Source organism: Trichechus manatus, unplaced genomic scaffold, assembly GCF_000243295.1.
Source record: "Trichechus manatus latirostris isolate Lorelei unplaced genomic scaffold, TriManLat1.0 scaffold00054, whole genome shotgun sequence".
In the NCBI taxonomy this organism is placed as follows: domain Eukaryota; kingdom Metazoa; phylum Chordata; class Mammalia; order Sirenia; family Trichechidae; genus Trichechus; species Trichechus manatus.
Genome location: NW_004443990.1, coordinates 6,741,912 through 6,762,564, shown reverse-complemented (window position 1 = coordinate 6,762,564; position 20,653 = coordinate 6,741,912). Strand labels below are relative to the sequence as shown.

The window sequence follows — 20,653 nt, the reverse complement described above, 5'->3', positions numbered from 1 at the left end:
TTTTATTTATGTGGTGGGTTACATCGATTGATTTTCTAATGCTGAAACATCCCTGCTTACCTAGTATGAATCCTACTTGGTAGTGGTGTATTATTTTTTATATGATGCTGAATTCTATTGGCTAGAATTTTGAGAATTTTTGCATCTATATTCATGAGAAATATTGGTCTGCAATTTTCTTTTTTTGTGGCGTCTTCGCCTGGTTTTGGTATCAGGGTTATGCTGGCTTCATAGAATGAATTCAGAAGTGTCGCTTCCTTTTCCATGTTCTGAAATAGTTTGAGTAGTACTAGTATAAGCTCTTCTCTGAATGTTTGGTAGAATTCTCCAGTGAAGCCATCTGGGCCAGGGCTTTTTTTTGTTGGAAGTTTTTTTTTTATTACCTTTTCAATTTCTTCTCTTGTTATGGGTCTGTTCAGATTTTCAACATCATTTTGTGTTAGTTTGGGTAGGTAGTGTGTGTCTAGAAATTTATCCGTTTCCTCTAGGTTTTCAAATTTGTTGCGGTATAGTTTTTCATAATACTCTGTTACTTTTTATTTTAATTGAGTCTGTTGTTATGTCCCCCTTTGCATTTCTTATATGGGTATTTGCATCCTCTCCTGTTTTTCTTTTGTCAGTCTGGCCAGTGGTTTGTCAATTTTGCTGATCCTGCTCTTTTTTGATTGTTGTTTTCTTGCTATATATTTTTCTCCATCCTTTGAGTTTTAGTTTGTTTGTGTCAAGTCTAAGGTGGGTCTCTTGTAGGTAACATATAGATGGATCATGCTTTTTAATCCATTCTGCCACTCTCTGTCTCTTTATTGGTGCATTTAGTCCATTTACATTCAGTGTAATTATTGATAGGTATGAGTTTAGTGCTGTCGTTTTGATGTATTTTTTTTGTGTGTGTGGTGTTCACAGTTTCTTTGTTCCACTTAATTTTCTGTGCTGAGTCATTTTTCTTTATGTATTTTCATCGTTGTTGATTTTGTATTTGCTGAGTCTTCATGTTTTTCTTGTTTTTATTTTGATGTGTAGATGTTAGTTTCCTTTGTGGTTACCTTAAAATTTACCTCTATAGTTCTAAGTTTAAACCAATCTTTTATTTCTTCATATCACCTTAACTTCCTTTCCATATGAAAGTTCTGTGACTACACTATTTAGTCCCTCTTTTTTGTTTTAATGTTGTCATCTTTTACATATTGACGTCTCTGTTTCCCTATTATCACTGTTTTAGCTTTGACTTATTTTTGTGACTTCCCTATCTGGGTTGATACCTGGTTGTTCTGTCCTGTGTTCTAGTCTTGGGTTGTTTGCTGATTGATTCTTTAGCCAGAGGACTCCCTTTAGTATTTCTTGTAATTTTGGTTTAGTTTTTACAAATTCCCTTAACTTCTGTTTATCTGGGAATACCCTAATTTCACCTTTGTATTTGAGAGACAGTTTTGCTGGATATATAATTCTTGGCTGGCAATTTTTTTCCTTCAAGCCTTCATATATGTCATCCCATTGCCTTCTTGCCTGCATGGTTTCTGCTGAGTAGTCATAGCTTAGTTTTATTGACTCTCCTCTGTAAGTGACTTTTTGTTTATCCCTAGTCGCTCTTAAAATTCTCTCTTTATCTTTGTTTTGGCAAGTTTGATTACAATATAGCTTGGTGACTTTCTTTTGGGATCTACCTTGTGTTGGGTTTGATGAGCTTCTTGGATAGATATCTTCTTGTCTTTCATGATATCAGGGAAGTATTCTGCCAGCAAATCTTCAACAATTCTCTATATTTTCTGTTACCCCCCCCCCACCCCGTTCTGGTACTCCAGTCACTTATAGGTTATTCCTCTTGGTAGAATCCTGCATATTTCTTAGGGTTTCTTCATTTTTTAAACACCTTTATCTGATTTTTCCTCAAATAAACTTGTGTCAAGTGCTTTATCTTCAATCTCACTAATTCTGACTTCCATTTCCTCAATTCTGCTCCTACGACTTTCTACTGAGTTGTCTAATTCTGAAATTTTATAGTTAATCTTTTGGATTTCTGTTTGCCGTCTCTCTATGGATTCTAGCCGTCTGTTAAATTTGTCATTCTGCTCTTGTATAGCTTTTGTAAATTCCTCTTTTTCTTTGTCTATGTGTTCCTTGGGATGGCCTGAGTTTTGCCTGATCTCCTTCCTGATATCTTGAAGAGCTCTGTATATTAATCTTTTGAATTCTACTTCTGGTAATTCCAAGACCTTCTCTTCCTTTGGGAGGTTTCCTGGTTCTTTGTTTTGGTCACTTGCTGGAGCCATCAAGGTCTGCCTCATTATGTGATTTGATATTGACTATTGTCTCTGAGCCATCAATAGGTTATTATATTTGTTTATTGTATGTTTACTTACTGTGTCCTAGCTTCTTGTTTTATTTTGTTTTGATATGCCCAAACAAGCTGGGCATGTGAGATACTTTGATTATTGGCATTTTTTAAACTCTCACATCCTGTCACTAGGTGGTTAGAGCTGCTACTAGGTGTTTGAGCCCAGGAGTCCATTTACTTTTCTTGTGTGGATTCAGCTCAGGTGTCCAGGTCATCGGTCACCGAGTGTGTGCTGCAGGCTCACACCTACAGTCCTAGACAGGCAGGGCTATGTAGGGGTGATTGGAGCAGGCACAGGTATCTGGCTGCAGTAGAGGGTTATGTGCTGAGCAAGGTAGGAGGCTGATGGCTGCCGCTGAGTGCCTAGGTGGAAGGCATATCCCTGTCCCCTAGAGTGCATAGGTGGGTGGGTTTTGCAGCCAGACTTTGAGCACCCAATGCTGTTGGCTGTAAGGACTGGGAGGCACCACTTATTCTTGGACCCCTGTCGTGGGTGGCTAGGTAGTATGGGCGAAGCCGCCAGTTCTCAGGCCCCTGATGTGGGTGATCAGGACCCTGCTTAGTTGGCAGGGCAGTGTCAAATGTCACGAATCTGCCACTCCCCCTTAGCTGTTGCAGTTGAAAATAGGCTTCAGGTATATACCCTATCGTACTATGCTACTGACAGCCTACGCTGTTGAATGGGCCCACACAGGTCTAGGCAGGGGTGAAAGGCATTCAAAGTCTGTGGACCCCTTATGCCTGTGCCTAGGCAAAGGGGCAGTGCTTGCTCTGAGTTCCTGGCTTAGGGGGCTTAGTGATTTTTTCAAAGCTGTGAGATTGTTTTAGGTATGGTTAGTTTTGAGCTCCCAGCTTAGAGAAGCTGGTGGTTTCTTTTTGTTTGTTTGTTTGTTTTTGTTTATGTGTTCCCTCCCCAAAGCCAGGAGACTGGCTCAGGCTCGACAGGTCCCACTTCTGGCCTAGGGGGCACAGCAATCGCTGACCGCTGCTGACCAGAACTGGAGCAGAGTGAGGAGGAGGCAGGTGAGGGGAAGAGAAGCACTTCTCCTTTACGGAGGTCCCAGAGGAGAAACGGTTATTTTGATCCCGCGCAGTAAGTTAGACACTTGCACTTAACTTTTGCAGATCCAGCACCGCTTCCCCCTGGCTCCAGAGGCTTGTGCAGATTCTCCACCACTCGGTTTCTCCTGATGTGGTAAAATGGGTCCTGAGCGCTACTGCTTGCCTCAGCCCGCATGCACCAAATTATCCAGCCTCGGGGTGCTGGCTAGGTCAGGTCTGGTGTTTCTTCACTGCTTCTGAAATGTCTCTCCCTATCTCTGCCACTCAGTCCAACTCCTCAACTTTGGCTTTGATGTTCAGGGCTCCTAGACTGTCACATATAATTGATTCACTTGTTTTTTCAGGTCTTTGTTGTATGAGTTACTACAGAAAGTGTCCAGCTATCCTGCCGTCTCGGCCCCGCCTCCTCTTCAGTTTTTATTTCTTAATTTAATCTTCATTTTTATTTAAGTTTTATGTGACCATAATGTGAGAGTTACCATAGTGTAGTGGCTAACAGCATGGACTCTGAAGCCAGACTTCCTGAGTTCAAATCCAGGCTTAACACTTACTAGCTGTGTGACCTTGAACAAGTTGCCTAATGTTTCTCTAGCCCTCATTTCACTCATATGTAAAATTTGGATAATTATATATGCCTCAATTAGCTATTGTTTAAGGATTGAATGACTTAAGTAAAGCACTTTAAACAGCTTTATTATTAAAAAAGCAAGACCAATTCTCCATTTTATGCTTCCCAAAGGCAATTTATTTCAGTCCTTTTAGCTAATTTTTTGAAATAGTTTCTCTGTATCTCTAAGTAGCACGCTTATATTGCTGCATCTTGATTGTCTTTCAAATTTAAGCATTATCTGACTAAGGAAGATGATAATTTATCTCTTTTTTACTCCTCCATCCCCTTTTATGCACATGCAGTTCCCTTATCCCCTACATCCTCCTAATATATTTATATTGTAATTTCAGTAAGATCAATATTTATTGTTCACATCATAATGGTTATGTCAATTCTGTGATTGTTTTCCTTTCCTGAATAACTTTTTGCTTTCCCTGTAATTAATATCATTTATTACTGTGTGTTTTCCTGTTTTTCTATGTGGTTATAGCTAATTAATCCCAAAGATATTTTCCAATTGTATAAATTCTCTGTCAATACAGTCAGACACATTAGAAATTGTCTCTACTGAGTCTTCTTAAAGAAACTTCTCACGGGGCTCTCTGAACTGCTCCAGCTTACCTGCTATCCAAAAGGTCAGCAGTTCGAATCTACCAGCTGCTCCTCTGAAACCCTATGGGGCAGTTCTACTCTGTCCTATAGGGTCACTATGACTCAGAATCCACTCAGTGGCAACAGGCATACCCACAGAGCCTTGCACATAGTACAGTCCCACTAAATATTTGTTTATTTAATGAAGGGATGAATGTCTTAGTTTTTCCATATACTCGCTTTTTGATCTAGGTCAATCCATCTAACCTCTCAGTCTCCGTTTCTTCTTCAGAATGAGGATGACAATCATATCTATCCCTACAACTATTTTTAAGCCAACATATACACAAGGAAAAACCAGCCTAAAAATACTTGCAGTGGTTGTACTAGAGTGGTGGTATGTTATCAGTGGGTTGTGTTTTTTTTTCCCCCCTATTCTCTAGATTTTTTGTAATGTGCTTATATTAATTTTATAACAAAAAATTAATGGAGTATTAATGGACTAAACGAAACATCAATTGAGATGTTTTCAATAAATGGATGCAGCACTGGAAGTGCTCACTCATCTATGCCAAGAAGTTTGGAAGACAGCTACCTGGCCAACCAACTGGAAGAGATCCATATTTATGCCTATTCCCAAGAAAGGTGATCCAACCAAGTGCAGATTATCGAACAATATCATTAATATCACATGTAAGTAAAATTTTGCTGAAGATCATTCAAAAGCGGCTGCAGCAGTATATCTACAGGGAACTGCCAGAAATTCAAGCCAGATTCATAAGAGGATATGGAACCAGGGATATCACTGCTGATGTCAGATGGATCCTGGCCGAAAGCAGAGAGTACCAGAAAGATGTTTACTTGTGTTTTATTGACTATGCAAAGGTATTTGACTGTGTGGATCATAACAAATCATGGATAACATTGCGAAGAATGGGAATGCCAGAATACTTAATTGTGCTCATGAGGAACCTGTACATAGATCAAGAGGCAGTTGTTTAGACAGAACAAGGGGATACTTTGTGGTTTAAAGTCAGGAAAGGTGTGTGTCAGGGTTGTATCCTTTCACCATACCTATTCAGTCTGTATGCTGAGCAAATAATCCGAGAATCTGGACTATATGAAGAAGAACAGGGCATCAGGATTACAGGAAGATTCAGTAACCTGTGTTATGCAGGTGACACAACCTTGCTTACTGAAAGTGAAGAGGACCTGAAGCACTTACTGATGAAGATTAAAGACCACAGCCTTCAGTATGGATTATGCCTCAACATAAAGAAAACAAAAATCCTCACAACTGGACCAATAAGTAACATCATGATAAATGGAGAAAAGACTGATGTTGTCAAGGATTTCATTTTACTTGGATCCACAATCAACACCCATGGAAGCAGCAGTCAGGAAATCAAAAGACACATTGCATTGGGCAAATCTGCTGCAAAAGACCTCATTAACGTGTTGAAAAGCAAAGATGTCACCTTGATGACTAAGGTGCACCTCACCCCACCCATGGTATTTTCAATTGCATCATAGGCATGTGAAAGCTGGACAATGAATAAAGAAGACCGAAGAAGAATTGATGCCTTTGAATTGTGGTGTTGGTGAAGAATATTGAATATACCGTGGACTGCCAAAAGAACGAACAGATCTGTCTTGGAAGAAGAACAACCAGAGTGCTTCTTAGAAGCAAGGATGGTGAGACTACATCTTACATACTTTGGACATGTTGTCAGAAGGGATCAGTCCCTGGAGAAGGACATCATGCTTGGCAAAGTACAGGGTCATCGAAAAAGAGGAAGACCCTCAATGAGATGGACTGACACAGTGGCTGCAACAATGGGCTGAAGCATAACAACGATTGTGAGGATGGTGCAGGACCAGGCAGTGTTTCGTTCTGTTGTACGTAGGGTCAGTATGAGTGGGAACCAACTCGACAGCAGCTAACAACAAAAACAAAACACCTAAGTGGTTTCCCTTGGAGTTTAAATGTGTCTCATCTCCAACTTTTTTGAGGAGCTGCTCATTAATTGAATTAACCACTGGCATCTCAAGGTATAAGAGCTTCTTGTAGAAATGAATGAGCTGAATCTCTACATGAAACTCAGGTTAAGTAGAGGATGAGAATAACTGAAGAGGGTGGGGGACAGGAAGGCAGGAGGTTGAGAGGTAGGAATTCCACCTGCCAAATGGAATTTATACTGTATTTTTCTCTGTGTTCCAGAAAGTTCAAAATTACAAACCACGAGCCGTAAGCAGTCAGTCTCAAGGAGTCTGAAACACCTATTCCATTCCTCAAACAAGTTTGTGAAAACCTTAAAACGGTGGGTCCCATGTAGTTTTTCCAGAAAGTCTTAATTTCACAATGATGAGCTTGTTTTAGTTCCCAGTGGAAATTTCTTTTGTTATTAAGAGAACAAAGTTCACTTTTCTCCTTAGAATTTGAGCAAGATAGTAATTTCTCAGAGAGTTCTAGCCAGTGAACTTGCTATTCTTAGCAGGAATAATTAGTGCTCATAGGTATATTTTAAATAATCTTTTACCATGTGCAAAAAGATCCGCCCCCCCCCCCAAAAAAAAAAAAAAACTCAAGTTTGGTAGAAGAGATGGTTAAGGACAATTATTTTATTTTTCTTTTTAGGGGACTCTACATAGCTGTTATATTTTATTACAAAGACAATATGTTAGTCACCAATGAAGATCAAATACCAATTGTTGAAATAGATGACTCTCACACCAGTTCCATTACACAAGATTTTCTGTGGTTCACAAAGGTATGAGTTCTGATTTCACTTTCTCCCACTTTGCACTGATGTTACTGCACATAAATCTCTGAAACCTTAGTTCAGGGGTCTCCAATGATCAAAGTATTGTGGTGGGAGTAAATTATCTCAAAGGTACCTTTCAGTCCTAATATGACCTGTGCCATAAAAAACTGCAAAGTAGTGTCTACACTACATTTTCAAAGCAAAGAAGCTTGCATCCTGTCAGATTGTGTCTCCACTCTTCTGAGTTATGGGATCACTTGGCAAAGACTAAGCTGTGGATCTGACTGTTTCATTAGCATTCAGATCTTTTTCCAATTGGATAGAGATCAAAAAGTTGTTTTGCATGTATCTGTAAATGGACTGGAGAACAAACATCAGGGGTCAGGTTTCCTTCTCTCTGCTTTGCTTTGATGCCATAACCTAAATCATGCACTGGCTTGGACGATGATATGGCCTTGTGACTTCTTTTGCAGCTGTCTTGTATGTGGGAAGATATAAGGTGGTTGCGGCAAAGTGCACCTATCTCCATGTCCTCCTCCACAGTACTGCAAACTCGGCAGAAGATGCTCGCAGCAACATCCCAGCTACAGGTGAGGGATCAGGCTTCTAAAATTTCCTTAATCAGTTCAGTCACCAATCCCATCAGCCACCTGGAAAGGAAAAGAGTGGATTCCTTCCTATTGCAGATCCCTAGGCATATGAAAGATTCTTGGACAGTCGGAGTGGCACACCTGCTCATGTGGGGAACCTGTGTCTTTGGAAATCATGTGAGAAGGACAGGGGTCTCTCCTGATGAATCTAAGAGTGACTCCTAAAAAAGGAGTGGGGAGACTTGAGTTCCAGATTTGATATTAACCAGTCAACCCATTTCCCCTTTCTGGGCCTCAGTTTCATAACTTCGCAAAATGAGAGGAGTTTGTTGGTGTCACTAAACAGTACAGGTGAAAAATGTTGAGTTGGCAAATGTTATCTATATTTTTACAATTTGCTACATGGAATGGAGGTCTTCATGAGAATGCGGAGCCTTTATCAGTGATGGATATCTACCTAAGAAGCTTTCAATTACATAAGCATAAATTTGCGTAACAGGAATCTATGTAATCTGTATTTGGCCAGGCTGTACCAGCCAAGGCATAATAATAGGGGCATTGAAAGGAAGAAAAAAAAAATTTCTGTGTTTTCCACCTAATAAAATCTTTTAACTCTAAAAAAAAAAAAAATTCTATGTTTCCACCCCAACCTGTAATTAGAGGAACTTCAGTTCTTGAACCCCTGAAATAATAATTAGACTCCTTGCAATAATAATAATAGTTGTTATCATTGTTGTTATTTATTCCCAATTAATTCTGAAAGGTACCTTTTGCCCCTCCTGTGCTTTACTCCATTACCACTTTGTGTCCTCAATTGCCTCAGAGGTTTCGGCAAACAGTGCTCTCCATTTCAACTCACTATTGATTACAGAACCTTCTCCTTCAAATCAAGAATAAGTTCTTGGACCTGGGCCATGATGACTGTGCTGAATTCAAACCACCCCTCCCTTATCATCACTGACCCACTTGCATTGGACCAAGCCACTGTGCCTCAGATGTTTTTTCTTTAGCATAAAGTTCATTTCCAGGTGGCTCCTTGGTGCCTTAGTAAAGTTCTTTCCCAGTAAGTTCAGATCACTTAGTGGACCCTCCCAACAGCCCACCATACAGCCCAGGCATGCCAGGAAGCATTTCTAGTAAACTGCCTAAAGAAACCTCAAGAAGAAGTATTGGTGTTAGTTCTTCTTTGAGTGTTTTGTAGAATTCACCAGTGAAGCCATCTGGTAATGGACTTCTCTTGGAAGGTGAGGAAATGAGTTGGGAAGTTTTTGATTACTGATTCAGTCTCTTCATTTATTAGTTCTATTGAGATTTTCTATTTCTTCTTGAGTCAGTTCAGGTAGTTTGTGTAGTTTATGTGTTTGTAGGAATTTTTCCATTTCTTCTAGATTATCTAATTTTTGGCATACAATTATTCATAGTATTCTCTTATAATCCTTTTTTATTTCTCTAGGGTTGGTAGTAATGTCCTCACTTACATTTCTGATTTTAGTTATTTGCATTTTCTCACTTTTTTCCTTGTCACTCCAGCTAACGGTTTCTTGATTTTATTGATCTTCTCAAAGAACTAATTTTTGGTTTTGTGATTCTCCTTATTGTTTTCTATTCTCTATTTCATTTATCTCTACTCTGATCTTTGTTATTTCCTTTCTTCTGGTAGGTTTGGGCTTTGTTTGCTCTTCTTTTTCTATTTCCTCGAGTTATAAAGTTATTAAGATCATTCTTAGCTTTTAATGTAGGCATTTACAGCTAAATTTCCCTGTGAGCACTGCCTTCACTACATCCCACAAATTTTGGTATGTTGTGCTTTCATTTTCATTTATCTCTAAGTATTTTCAAATTTCCCTGTGATTTCTTCTGTGTTCCATTGATTGTTTCTTGTTGTTGCTGTTATTAGGTGCTGTCGAGTCAGTTCCGACTCACTCATTGTCCAGCTTTTGCATGCATATGAGGTGACTGAAAATATCATAGCTTGGGTCAGGAGCACCTTAGTCCTCAAAGTCACATCTTTGTTTTTTAACACCTTAAAGAGGTCTTTTGCAGCAGATTTGCCCAATGCAATACGTCATTTGATTTCTTCACTGTTGTTTCCATAGGCGTTGATTGTGGATCCAAGTAAAATGAAATCCTTGATAACTTCCATATTTTCTCCATTTTCATGATGTTGCTTATTGGTCCAGTTGTGAGGATTTTTGTTTTCTTTATGTTAAAGTGTAACCCATACTGAAGGTTGTGGTCTTTGATCTTCATCAGTAAGTGCTTCAAGTCCTCTTCACTTTCAGCAAGCAAGGTTGTGTCATCTGCATATCACAGGTTGTTAATGAGTCTTCCTCCAATCCTGATGCTGCATTCTCCTTCATATAGTCCAGCTTCTCAGATTATTTGCTCAGCATACAGATTTAATAAGTATGGTGAAAGGATACAACCCTAGCACACACCTTTCCTGATTTTAAACCACACAGTATTTCCTTGTTCTGTGCGAATGACTGCCTCTTGGTCTACACACAGGTTCCTCATGAGCACAATTAAGTGTTCTGGAATTCTCATTCTTCACAGTGTTATCCATAATTTGTTATGATCCACATAGTTGAATGCCTTTACATAGTGTGTTTTTAATTTCCACATGTTTGTGAAGTTTCCAGTTTTCCTTCTAGTTTATAGTTCCATTCCATTGTGGTCAAAGAAGATACTTTGTATGATTTCAGTCTTTTTAAATTTATTGAGAATTGTTTTGTGACCTAACATATGGTCTATCTTAGAGAATGATCCATGTGAACTGAAGAATTTGTATTCTGCTATTGTTGGGCTGAACATTCTATGTATGTCTGTTAGATCTAGTTCATTTATAGTGTTGTTAAAGACCTTGATTTCTTTATTAATCTTCTGGCTGGATGTTCTATCCATTATTCAGAGTGGTGTATTGAAGTCTCCAGCTATTACTGTAGAACTGTCTATTTCTCCCTTCAGTTCCATCAATGTTTGCTTCACATATTTTAGGACTTTGTTACTGGGTGCATATATATTTATAATTCTTATATCTTCTTATTTTGATTTGTAGGATTGTTAGTTTCCTTTGGGTTACCTTTATATTTACCTCTATTTTTCTAAGTTTATACCAGTCTTATTTCTTTATATCACCTTGACTTCCCCTCCATACGAAAAACCTATATCTACATTTTTTAAGTCTCTCTTTTTTGTTTTAGTGTCATTTTTTACATATTGATATCTCTGTTTCCCTATTTTCAGTGTTTTAGCTTTGATATATTTTTGTGACTTCCCTATCTGAGTCGATATCTGGTTGCTCTGTCCTGTGTTCTAGTCTTGTGTTGTTATCTGATGTTATTGATTTTCTAACAGGAAGACTCCCTTTAGAATTCTTGTAATTTTGGTTTGGTTTTTGCAAATTCCCTAAACTTCTGTTTATCTGGAAATGCCCTAATTTTGCCCTCATATTTGAGAGACTATGTTGCCAGATATATAATTCTTGGCTGGCAGTTTTTTTCCTTCAAGTCTTCATATATGTCATCCCATTGCCTTCTTGCCTGCATGGTTTCTGCTGAGTAGTCTGAGCTTATTCTAATTGACTCTCCTTTGTAGATGACTTTTCGTTTTTCCCTAGTGGCTCTTAAAATTCTCTCTTTATTTTGGTTTTGGCAAGTTTGATTATAGTATGTCTTGGTGACTTTCTTTTGGGATCTACCTTATGTGGGATTCGATGAGCATCTTGGATAGATATCATCTCATCTTTCATGATATCAGGGAAGTTTTCTGTCAACAAATCTTCAAAATTCTCTCTGTATTTTCTGATATCTCCCCTGTTCTGGTACTCCAATCACTTGTAGGTTATTCCTCTTGATAGAGTCCCACATAACTCTTAGAGTTTCTTCATTCTTTTTAATTCTTTTATCTGATTTTTCCTCAAATAAGTTGGTGTCAAGTGGTTTATCTTCGGTGTCCCTAATTCTGACTTCTACTGTCTCAATTCTGCTCCTATGACTTCCTATTGAGTTGTCTAATTCTGAAATTTTATTGTTAATCTTCTGGATTTCTGATTGCTGTCTCTCTATGGATTCTTGCAGCCTATTAAATTTGTCATTATGCTCTTGAATAACTTTTTCAAGTTCCACTACTGCTTTGTGTGTTCTTTTGCAGTCTCTATGTTTTGGAAAGTTTTCTTTCTGATTTCTTGAAGAGTTATGTATATTAATCTTTTGTATTCTGCCTCTGGTAACTCCAAGAAATTCTCTTCCTCCAGAAAATTTATTGATACTTTATTTTGGGAGCTTGCTGAAGCCATCATGGACTGCCTCTTTATGTGATTTGATATTGACTGTTGTCTCTGAGCCATCAATAAGTTATTATAATTTTATTTTATATTTGTTTAGTGTGTCCTAGCTTCTTGTTTTGTTCTGTTTTGATATGCCCAAATAGCCTGTTCATGTGTGCTAGTTTGATTATTGGTGCCTTTGAAGCTCTAACGTCCTGTCACCAGGTAGTTAGGTCTGTAACTAAGTATGTGTGCCCAGGAGTCCATTAAATTTTCCTGTATGGATTCAGCTCAGGTGTCCAGGTAGTTGTCACCAAGTGTGTGGTGCAGGCTCTCACCTACAGTCTTAGAGAGGCATGGGTGATTGGTGTAGGCACAGGTATCTGGCTGCAGTACGGGGGTCATGCGCTGAGCAGGGCAGGAGGCTGATGGCTGCCCCTGAGTGTCTGAAAGTGTGTCCCTGTTCCCTAGAGTGAGTAGGTAGGTGAGTTTTGCAGCTTGACTATGAGCACTCTACTCTGTTGGCTGCAGGGACTGGGGGGCAGCACTTATTCTTGGACCCCTGTAGCAGGTGGCTAGGGGGCGTGGGTGGAGCCACCAGTCCTCAAGCCTCTTATGCGGACGGGTAAGATGCCTATTTAAATGTCAAAGCAGTGTCAAGCATCACAAATCTGCCACTTCACAGCTGAAACAGTTGAAGTTAGACTTCAGGTGTTTACCCTGTTGTACTGTGGTAGTGAGGGCTTACACTGTTGATATGGGTCCACACAAGTCTATATGGGGTGGAAGGCAGTCTGTGGACCCCTTATGCCTGTGCCTAGGCAAAGGAGATGTGTCAACCCTGAGTTTCCAGCTTAGGGGAGCTGGTAGCTTATTTCTTCCCTGTTTGTTAATTTGTTCCCTCTCCAAGGCCAGGAGAGTGGGTCAGGGTGCCTTATGGGATCTACTTCCAGCCCAGGGGACTCAGAGATCGCTGAAGCCAGCCGGACCCGGTGCAGGGTGGGGAGGGAGGATGTAAACGGGAGAGAGGTGTTTCCCAAATGTGTGTTTTGTTTTGTTTTTTAAATCCCCGTGAAAGGACACATGCATGTACTTATCTTTAGCCACTTGGGTGCTGCTTTTCACTGGTTTGGAGTGTCGAAGCAGAATCTCCGCTGCCGGATCTCTCTCGATCTGGAAACTGCCTCCCGAGCGAGCGAGTGTAGCTGTATGCCCGCCTCTCTGTACAACCCCAGCTGATCCGGGCTGAAGGGCTGCGGCTCCCACCAGGTCAAGTCAGGCAACTCCTTGCTGCTTCTGAACTGTCTCTCTTTCTCTCCCTGCCACTCAGTTCGATTCCTCAACTTTGCCTTGTTCAGGGCTCCTAGATATTCATATACAATCAAATCACTTGTTTTTTCAGGTCTTTTTTGTAAAAGGAACATAGGAAGCCGTCTGACTGCTCCACCATCTTGGCCCCACCTCTCTATAATTATTATATCTTCTTGATGAATTGACCCTTTTATCATTTTATAATTATATGTCCTTCTTTGTCTCTAAAAGATTTTTACTTAAAGTTGATTTGTTTGATATTAATATAGTCACCCTTCTCTACTATTTGCATGAATTTTTTCCCTATCATTTCACCTTCAACCTACCAATGTCCTTAGATCTAAAGTGTATCTCATGAGACAGCATGTAGTTGGATCATGTTTTCTTATCCATTCTGCCAATCTCTGCCTTTTGACTGAAGAGTTTAATCCATTTATATTTAAAGTAATTACCAGTAGGGGAGGACTCACGTCTGCCATTTTGCTATTTGTTTCCTGTGTGTCTTATGCCTTTTTTTGGTCCTCATTTCCTGCAATAGTGGCTACTTTGTGTTAAGTTGATTTTTTTGCAGTGAACCATTTTGATTCCATTCTCATTTCCTTTTGTGTATATTTTTTAGATATTTTCTTTGTTGCTACCATGGAGATTACATTTAACATCCTAAATTTAGAACAACCTAAATTAAAATGACCCCAGTGCGTCCATCAGTTTGTTGTACTCTGGGGGCTTGCGTGTTGCTGTGATGCTGGAAGCTATGCCACTGGTATTCCCAAATACCAGCAGGGTCACCCATGGTGGACAGGTTTCAGCTGAGCTTCCAAACTAACACAGGCTAGGAAGAAGGATCTGGCAGTCTACTTCTGAAAAGAATTAGCCAGTGAAAATCTTATGAATAAGGAAGACCAAAGAAGAATTGATGCCTTTGAATCATGGTGTTGAAGAAGAATATTGGATATACCATGGAATGCCAAAAGAACGAACAAATCTGTCTTGGAAGAAGAACAACCAGAATGCTCCTTAGAAGCAAGGATGGCAAGACTATGTCTCACATACTTTGGACACGTTATCAGGAGGGATCAGTCCCTAGAGAAAGACATCATGCTTGGTAAAGTAGAAGGTCAGCGAAAAAGAGGAACACCCTCAATGAGATGGATTGACACAGTGGCTGCAACAACAGTGGGCTAAAGCATAACAATTGTGAGGATGGCCCAGGACCAGGCAGTGTTTCGTTCTGTTGTACATATGGTTGCTATAAGTTGAAACCAAACTCGACGGCACCTAACAATAACAACAGATTAAAATGATAACCAACCTAACTTCAGTAACATACAAAAACTGTTCCTATACTACTTCTTCCACATCTTTATGTTGCTGATGTCAGAAATTACATATTTACACATTGTGTACCTAATAACATAAATCTGTAGTTATTTTTATGCATTTGTCTTTTAAATCATGTAGGACATAAAGATAGTTATAACACAAATATACCATAAAATTGACCTTTATATTTACCCATTAAATTGTCTTTTCTGGAGATCTTTTTTTCTTCATACAGCTTTAAGACACAATTTAGTGTCCTATCTTTTCAATCTGAAGGACAGGGCTCCCTGTAGCATTTCTTTTCAGAAATGTCTAGTAGTAATGAACTTCCTCAGCTTTTGTTTATCTGGGAATGTTTTGATTTTGCCCTCATTTCTGAAGGACAGTTTTGCCATATATCAAGGAGCCCTGATGGTGCAGTGGTTAAAGTGCTCAACTGCTAACCAAAGGTCAGCAGTTGGAACCCACCAGCCACTCCATGGGATAAAGATGTGGCAGTCTGCTTCCATAAAGATTTACTACCTTGGAAACCCTATGGGGCAGTTCTAGTTTGTCCTATAGGGTCGCTATGAGTCAGAATTGACTGACGGCAGTAGGTTTAGTTTGGGTTTTGCCGTATATAGAACTCTTGATAGACAGTTCTTTTCTTATAGCACTTTAAATATGTTATTCCACTGGTTTCTGGCCTCTGAGGAGAAATCAGCACTTAATCTTATTGAGAATCCCTTGTGTTTAACTATTCACTTCTCTGTTGCTGCTTTTAAAATTCTCTGTCTTTGGTTTTCGAGAGTTTGATTATAACGTGTCTCTGTGTGAATCCATTTGTGTTTATCCTACTTGGAGTTCATTTGAGCTTCTTGGATGTGTGCATTCATGTCTTTCATTAAATTTGGGACGTTTTCAGCAATTATTTCTTCAAATATTCTTTCTGTCCATTTCTGTTTCTCATCTCCTTCCGGGACTCTGTCGTGCAGTGAATTACTAATATGGACCTCTAGCCATGGTCTTTGTGACTCCCACAAAATGATTGGGTGGGACTATTCAAATAAGGTGCTTGTGGCCCAGCAAGGGGATTGGACAGCCTGCTAACAATGCAAATAAGGTGCATAGAACACTTGAGGGGGTGGAACCATGCAAATAAGGTGTATGGAACCCTAACGAGGGAATTGGTCAGTTTTGCCATCCCCCTAGGCTTAAAGGGAGCCAATCCCAGAGGCAGAAAAGGGGACTTCACTACAATCAAGAAGAACAGCCAGGACGAGAGCGCATCCGTTGGACCCAGGTTCCCTGCACTGAGAACCTCCTAGACCCAGGAGACAGAGAGAGAGCTGTAACACCAGAGATGGTTTGAGACAATGAGAAGCAGCAGCAGAAACAGGAGACCGGCACAAGACAGCACGGTGGGCTTCACAGCCCACAGAATGAGGTGGCTACAGTGACAGTGCTGACCCACCGAGTGAGAGAGCTGGGTGCCTTCAGGAAGGAGGCTTACTGGTGGACTGGAATGCCTCTGGGCACTTGACAGAACTAAAGAGCTTTGTAACACTTGTCTAACCATGGCCAAGAGGCTGAGGGGCCAAGAGAGAGGCCTGTTTGTGGGCACAGCTGAGCTGTCCTGACCAAAGGACTGTATCCTGACAAACTGTATCCTGAGTCATTTCTAATCCTGAATTGTAATGTATTACTTCCCTAATAAACCCCATAACTGTGAGTATGGTCTATGAGTTCTTTGTGGCCATTTCAATGAATTATTGAACCCAGTAGAGAAGTAGAGCATGCCATGGGAGGGATGGCTGGTGTCAGAAAAGGTAAAAAGGTTGGAGAGAGGAGGTATGTCTGACCTCCACCTCATAGGAATCAGCTTTGTGCTGATAGTGATTCTTATTATTCCCTCTGAAGTTAGACACGTTCTGATGCTGCTGCTGCTCCTCCTACTACTAATACTACTACCGATACAGCCATTTTACAGACTCCTATAATGCATATGTTGGTCCACTTTGTGGTGTCCCGTAAGTCCCTTATGCTTTGTTAATTTTTCTTCACCCTTTTCTCTTTGCTCCTCAGGCTCAATTTCAATTGTCCAGCTTCAAGTTCACTGATTCTTTTTTCTGCCAGCTCAAATATGTTGTTGAACCCTTCCAGTAAATTTTTCATTTTAGTTATTGTACTTTTCAGCTCTAGTATTTGTTTCCTTTTTACATTTTCTGTTTCTTTATTGATATTTTCATTTTGTTCCAATATTACTTTTCTGATTTTCTTTAGTTCTTTGTCTATGTTTTCCTTTAGCTCTCTGAGTATATTTAATGTTTTAAAGTCTTTTTCTAGTATCCCATTATCTGTGCTTCCTCAGTGGCAGTTTCTGTAACCTTATTTTGTTCTTTTGAATGGGCCATCATTTCCTGTTTCTTTGCATGCCTTATTATTTTTTGTTGAAACCTGGACATTTGACTATTTTAATGTGGTAACTCTGGAAATCAAATTCTTTAGCTTCTCCAGACTTTTGGGTTTGTTTATTGTTGAAGGCTATAATAAACTATGTGTTTTAGGACTTCTCTTATGTTTCCAAAGACTGCCTTGATGGACATACCTGGACACTGAAGACTATTTCTTAGCCTGTGTTCAGCTAGTGTTTTGACAGAGATTTCTTTGAATGCCAGAGGAAAAAAATAATCTCTCCCAGTATTTGAAAAACGTCTTTGTGTCATGGCCCTTCTTCAACATTTAGCCAGGCCTGTGCTCAGCTAGGGATCAGCCTGAGGTGAAAGCATAGTGTCTACTCAAGTAATTTCTGACCATGTGTTTTGCCCTGAGCACGTGTATGGATTTCTCAATTCCCACATATACATAGTGCTTTTGAAACCCTTAATTTCTGAAAGAACCTCTCTCCCTGGCCTTTCTTTCCAGTCTATTCTTTGTTGTAATGGCACTGTTTAGCCCCAAGGGGCTACAGGCGGTCACAGCTCTAGTTTGCTGCCTGCTACCCCAGCCCTGCACAAGCTCCAAGACAGGGCAAACTGAGACAAGCACTTGTTTTAGTCCTTCAGGCAGCTCCCAGACAAGTTAGGACAGATACACACAATAATTTGCTTATAGTATCTACTCTGGTCTATCTAGAGCCAGAGACCAGCCTCCCTCTCTGGGAGTGCAGTCTGCTGCACTTTAAGATGGTCACGCTGATCCAGGCAGGGGGTAAGGCACAGCCAGGTAGAAAACCAAAGTTTTCCAACTGTTGAAATGTCACTTTTTCTTGATTCAACATCTGCTTAGTTGCTGTAATCCTTTGTCTGGTTTCCAGAGTTCTAACACCATTGATTCTGCCAGTTTCTGCTTATTTTTTATTGTTGTTTTGTTGTTGTTTGGGGGGCATTGGGAGGAGATAGGACTGCATAGCTGCTTGTGCTGCCATCTTGCTTTGGCCTCCCAGTGGACACTTTCAAGTCCTCTTCTCAAACAGACATCTCAGCAGAATTTGAAACACTTGGTCCCTCCCTATTTTTTAAACTGTTGCATCCCATAGCTTCCATGGTACTATACTCTCTTGATTTTCTTCCAACTTTCTGGCCCATCTCTCTCAGCCTCCTTTACTATCTCACATGCTGTTTCCTCTGCTTAGAATCCTCTTCTTTCACTTTTTTACCTCGCTAATTCCTACACATCCTTCAGGTCTCAGCTTAATTTTTACACATTCTCAAGAAGGCTTACTCTGATCCCCTGATTAAGTGAATCACTCTCATAGCACCTTGTTTTCTTCCTTGAGAATGGTGATCAAAATCCCTCTAGTTAATTATTTATATAATTATTTGCTTAGTGATTCACTAGACTGTGAGCTCTGGAGTTCAGGAAACTTGTATATCTTGGCTACCACTTATATTCCCAATGCCTGACACATGATAGACTCTCAGTAAGTACTGCTCAGATAAATAAATCTATTTGTCAGTCCAACTCCATGCACCCCAAAATTTACAATTAAGAGAATCGCTAATGAAAAGGAAAAGGGATCATAGAAATGTGCCTTGTGTAATAATTACCATCTAGATTACTGTGTCATCTCCCTCCAGTCCTGCACAGAGACCAGAGCCTAGTAAAAAAAAAAAAAAAAACCTGCCGTCAAGTTGATTCTGAGTCATAGCAACCCTATAGGATGGAGTAGAACTGCCCCATAGGGTTTCCAAGGAGCACCTGGTGGATTCAAACTGCCGACCTTTTGGTTAGCAGCCAAACTCTTAAGCACTATGCCACCGGGATGGTTACTCCTTACAGTGTCCCATCAAAGACCTGAGCACTGTTATGCATTCCCTTCTCTTCCTTCACATTCCTGTTGGCCTTCATTAAATAATAATTAAATGCTTTCATCTTTTTGGGGGAGAGAGGGGAAGAGGAGTTTGGGCCTATTGCCTAAATTATTTTCTGATCTCTAAAATGAAAATTTCTGGAAATATTGAAGGCACCTTTTTTTGGGGGGGAGGGGGTGCATTAAAAACTTTTCAGAAGAGGAAGAAAAATAAATTTTAGGAAAATTATAGATACTATTTTAGCTCTCTTTACTAATCTAACTTTTTTTTTAACTGTATTCCAAGGAAAGAAAAAGCATTATATATAACTTGGTTGACATCAATCATACATAAAATTCTGTCTGATTTTCCTCTGGTATCTCTCATTTTACTCTCTTTTCCAGCCCCACTACCACTGCCTGATTATTCCAATTATGTCAAAAGCCTCCAAAGTTGTCCCTCTGCTAACATCCTCCAGTTGTTCTCCACACTTCTGCCAGAGTAACCAATCTAAAAGAATCTGTGTCAGTCCCTGACTTACAGTCTTTCAATAGTGGCCTAGACATTTTATCATTGCACACAAAGGTTTTCATAACAATCTTTCTCCCCCTTCTTCTTTATCATTCTGCAAACCAACAATTGTACAATTTGTGCCTTGTTTTCCTATTTGTTTTATATATTATGTATTACTATATATTGTGTAATTAACTGTGCTCATGAGGAACCTGTACACAGATCAAGCGGCAGTCATTCAAACAGAACAAGGGGATACTGCATCATTTAAAGTCGGGAAAGGTGTGCGTCAGGGTTGTATCCTTTCACCATATTTATTCAATCCATATGCTGAGCAAGTAATCTGAGAAGCTGGACTATATATAGAAGAATGGGGCATCAGGATTGGAGGAAGACTCATTAACAACTCACGTTATGCAGATGACACAACTTTGCTTGCTGAAAGTGAAGAGGACTTGAAGCACTTACTGATGCACAGGCTTCAGTATAGATTACACCTCAACATAAAGAAAACAAAAATTCTCACAACTGGACAAATAAGCAACATCATGATAAATGGAGAAAAGAGTGAAGTTGTCAAGGACTTCATTTTACTTGGATCCACAATCCACACCCATGGAAGCAGCAGTCAAGAAACCAAACAACGCCTTGCATTGGGCAAATCTGCTGCAAAAGACCTCTTTGGAGTGTTAAAAAGCCAAGATATCTCTTTGAGGACTAAGGTGCGCCTGACCCACGCCATGGTGTTTTCAATCATCTCATAGGCATTCGAAAGCTGGACAATAAGGAAGACCGAAGAAGAATTGATGTCTTTGAGTTGTGGTGTTGGCGAAGAATATTGAGTATGTCATAGACTGCCAAAAGAATGAACAAATCTGTCTAGGAAGAAGAACAGCCAGAATGCTGCCTAGAAGTGAGGATGACAAGACTTCGTCTCACATATTTTGGACATGTTATTAGGGGAGACGAGTCTCTGGAGAAGGCCATCATGCTTGGTAAAATGGAGGGTCAGCAAAAA

The 20,653-nt window shown here is 39.9% G+C and overlaps 1 protein-coding gene across 1 annotated transcript in view; it reads left to right on the top strand.

The window, feature by feature from the left end:
- The window catches only part of ANKFN1 (ankyrin repeat and fibronectin type III domain containing 1), a 185,304-nt gene that overhangs the window by 144,408 nt on the left and 20,243 nt on the right, over nucleotides 1-20,653 (top strand). The window contains exons 9-11 of the mRNA XM_004377902.1: nucleotides 6,817-6,916; nucleotides 7,234-7,366; nucleotides 7,834-7,950. Coding sequence (XP_004377959.1) covers nucleotides 6,817-6,916; nucleotides 7,234-7,366; nucleotides 7,834-7,950 — 350 coding nt within the window. The remainder of the gene's footprint in view (nucleotides 1-6,816; nucleotides 6,917-7,233; nucleotides 7,367-7,833; nucleotides 7,951-20,653) is intronic.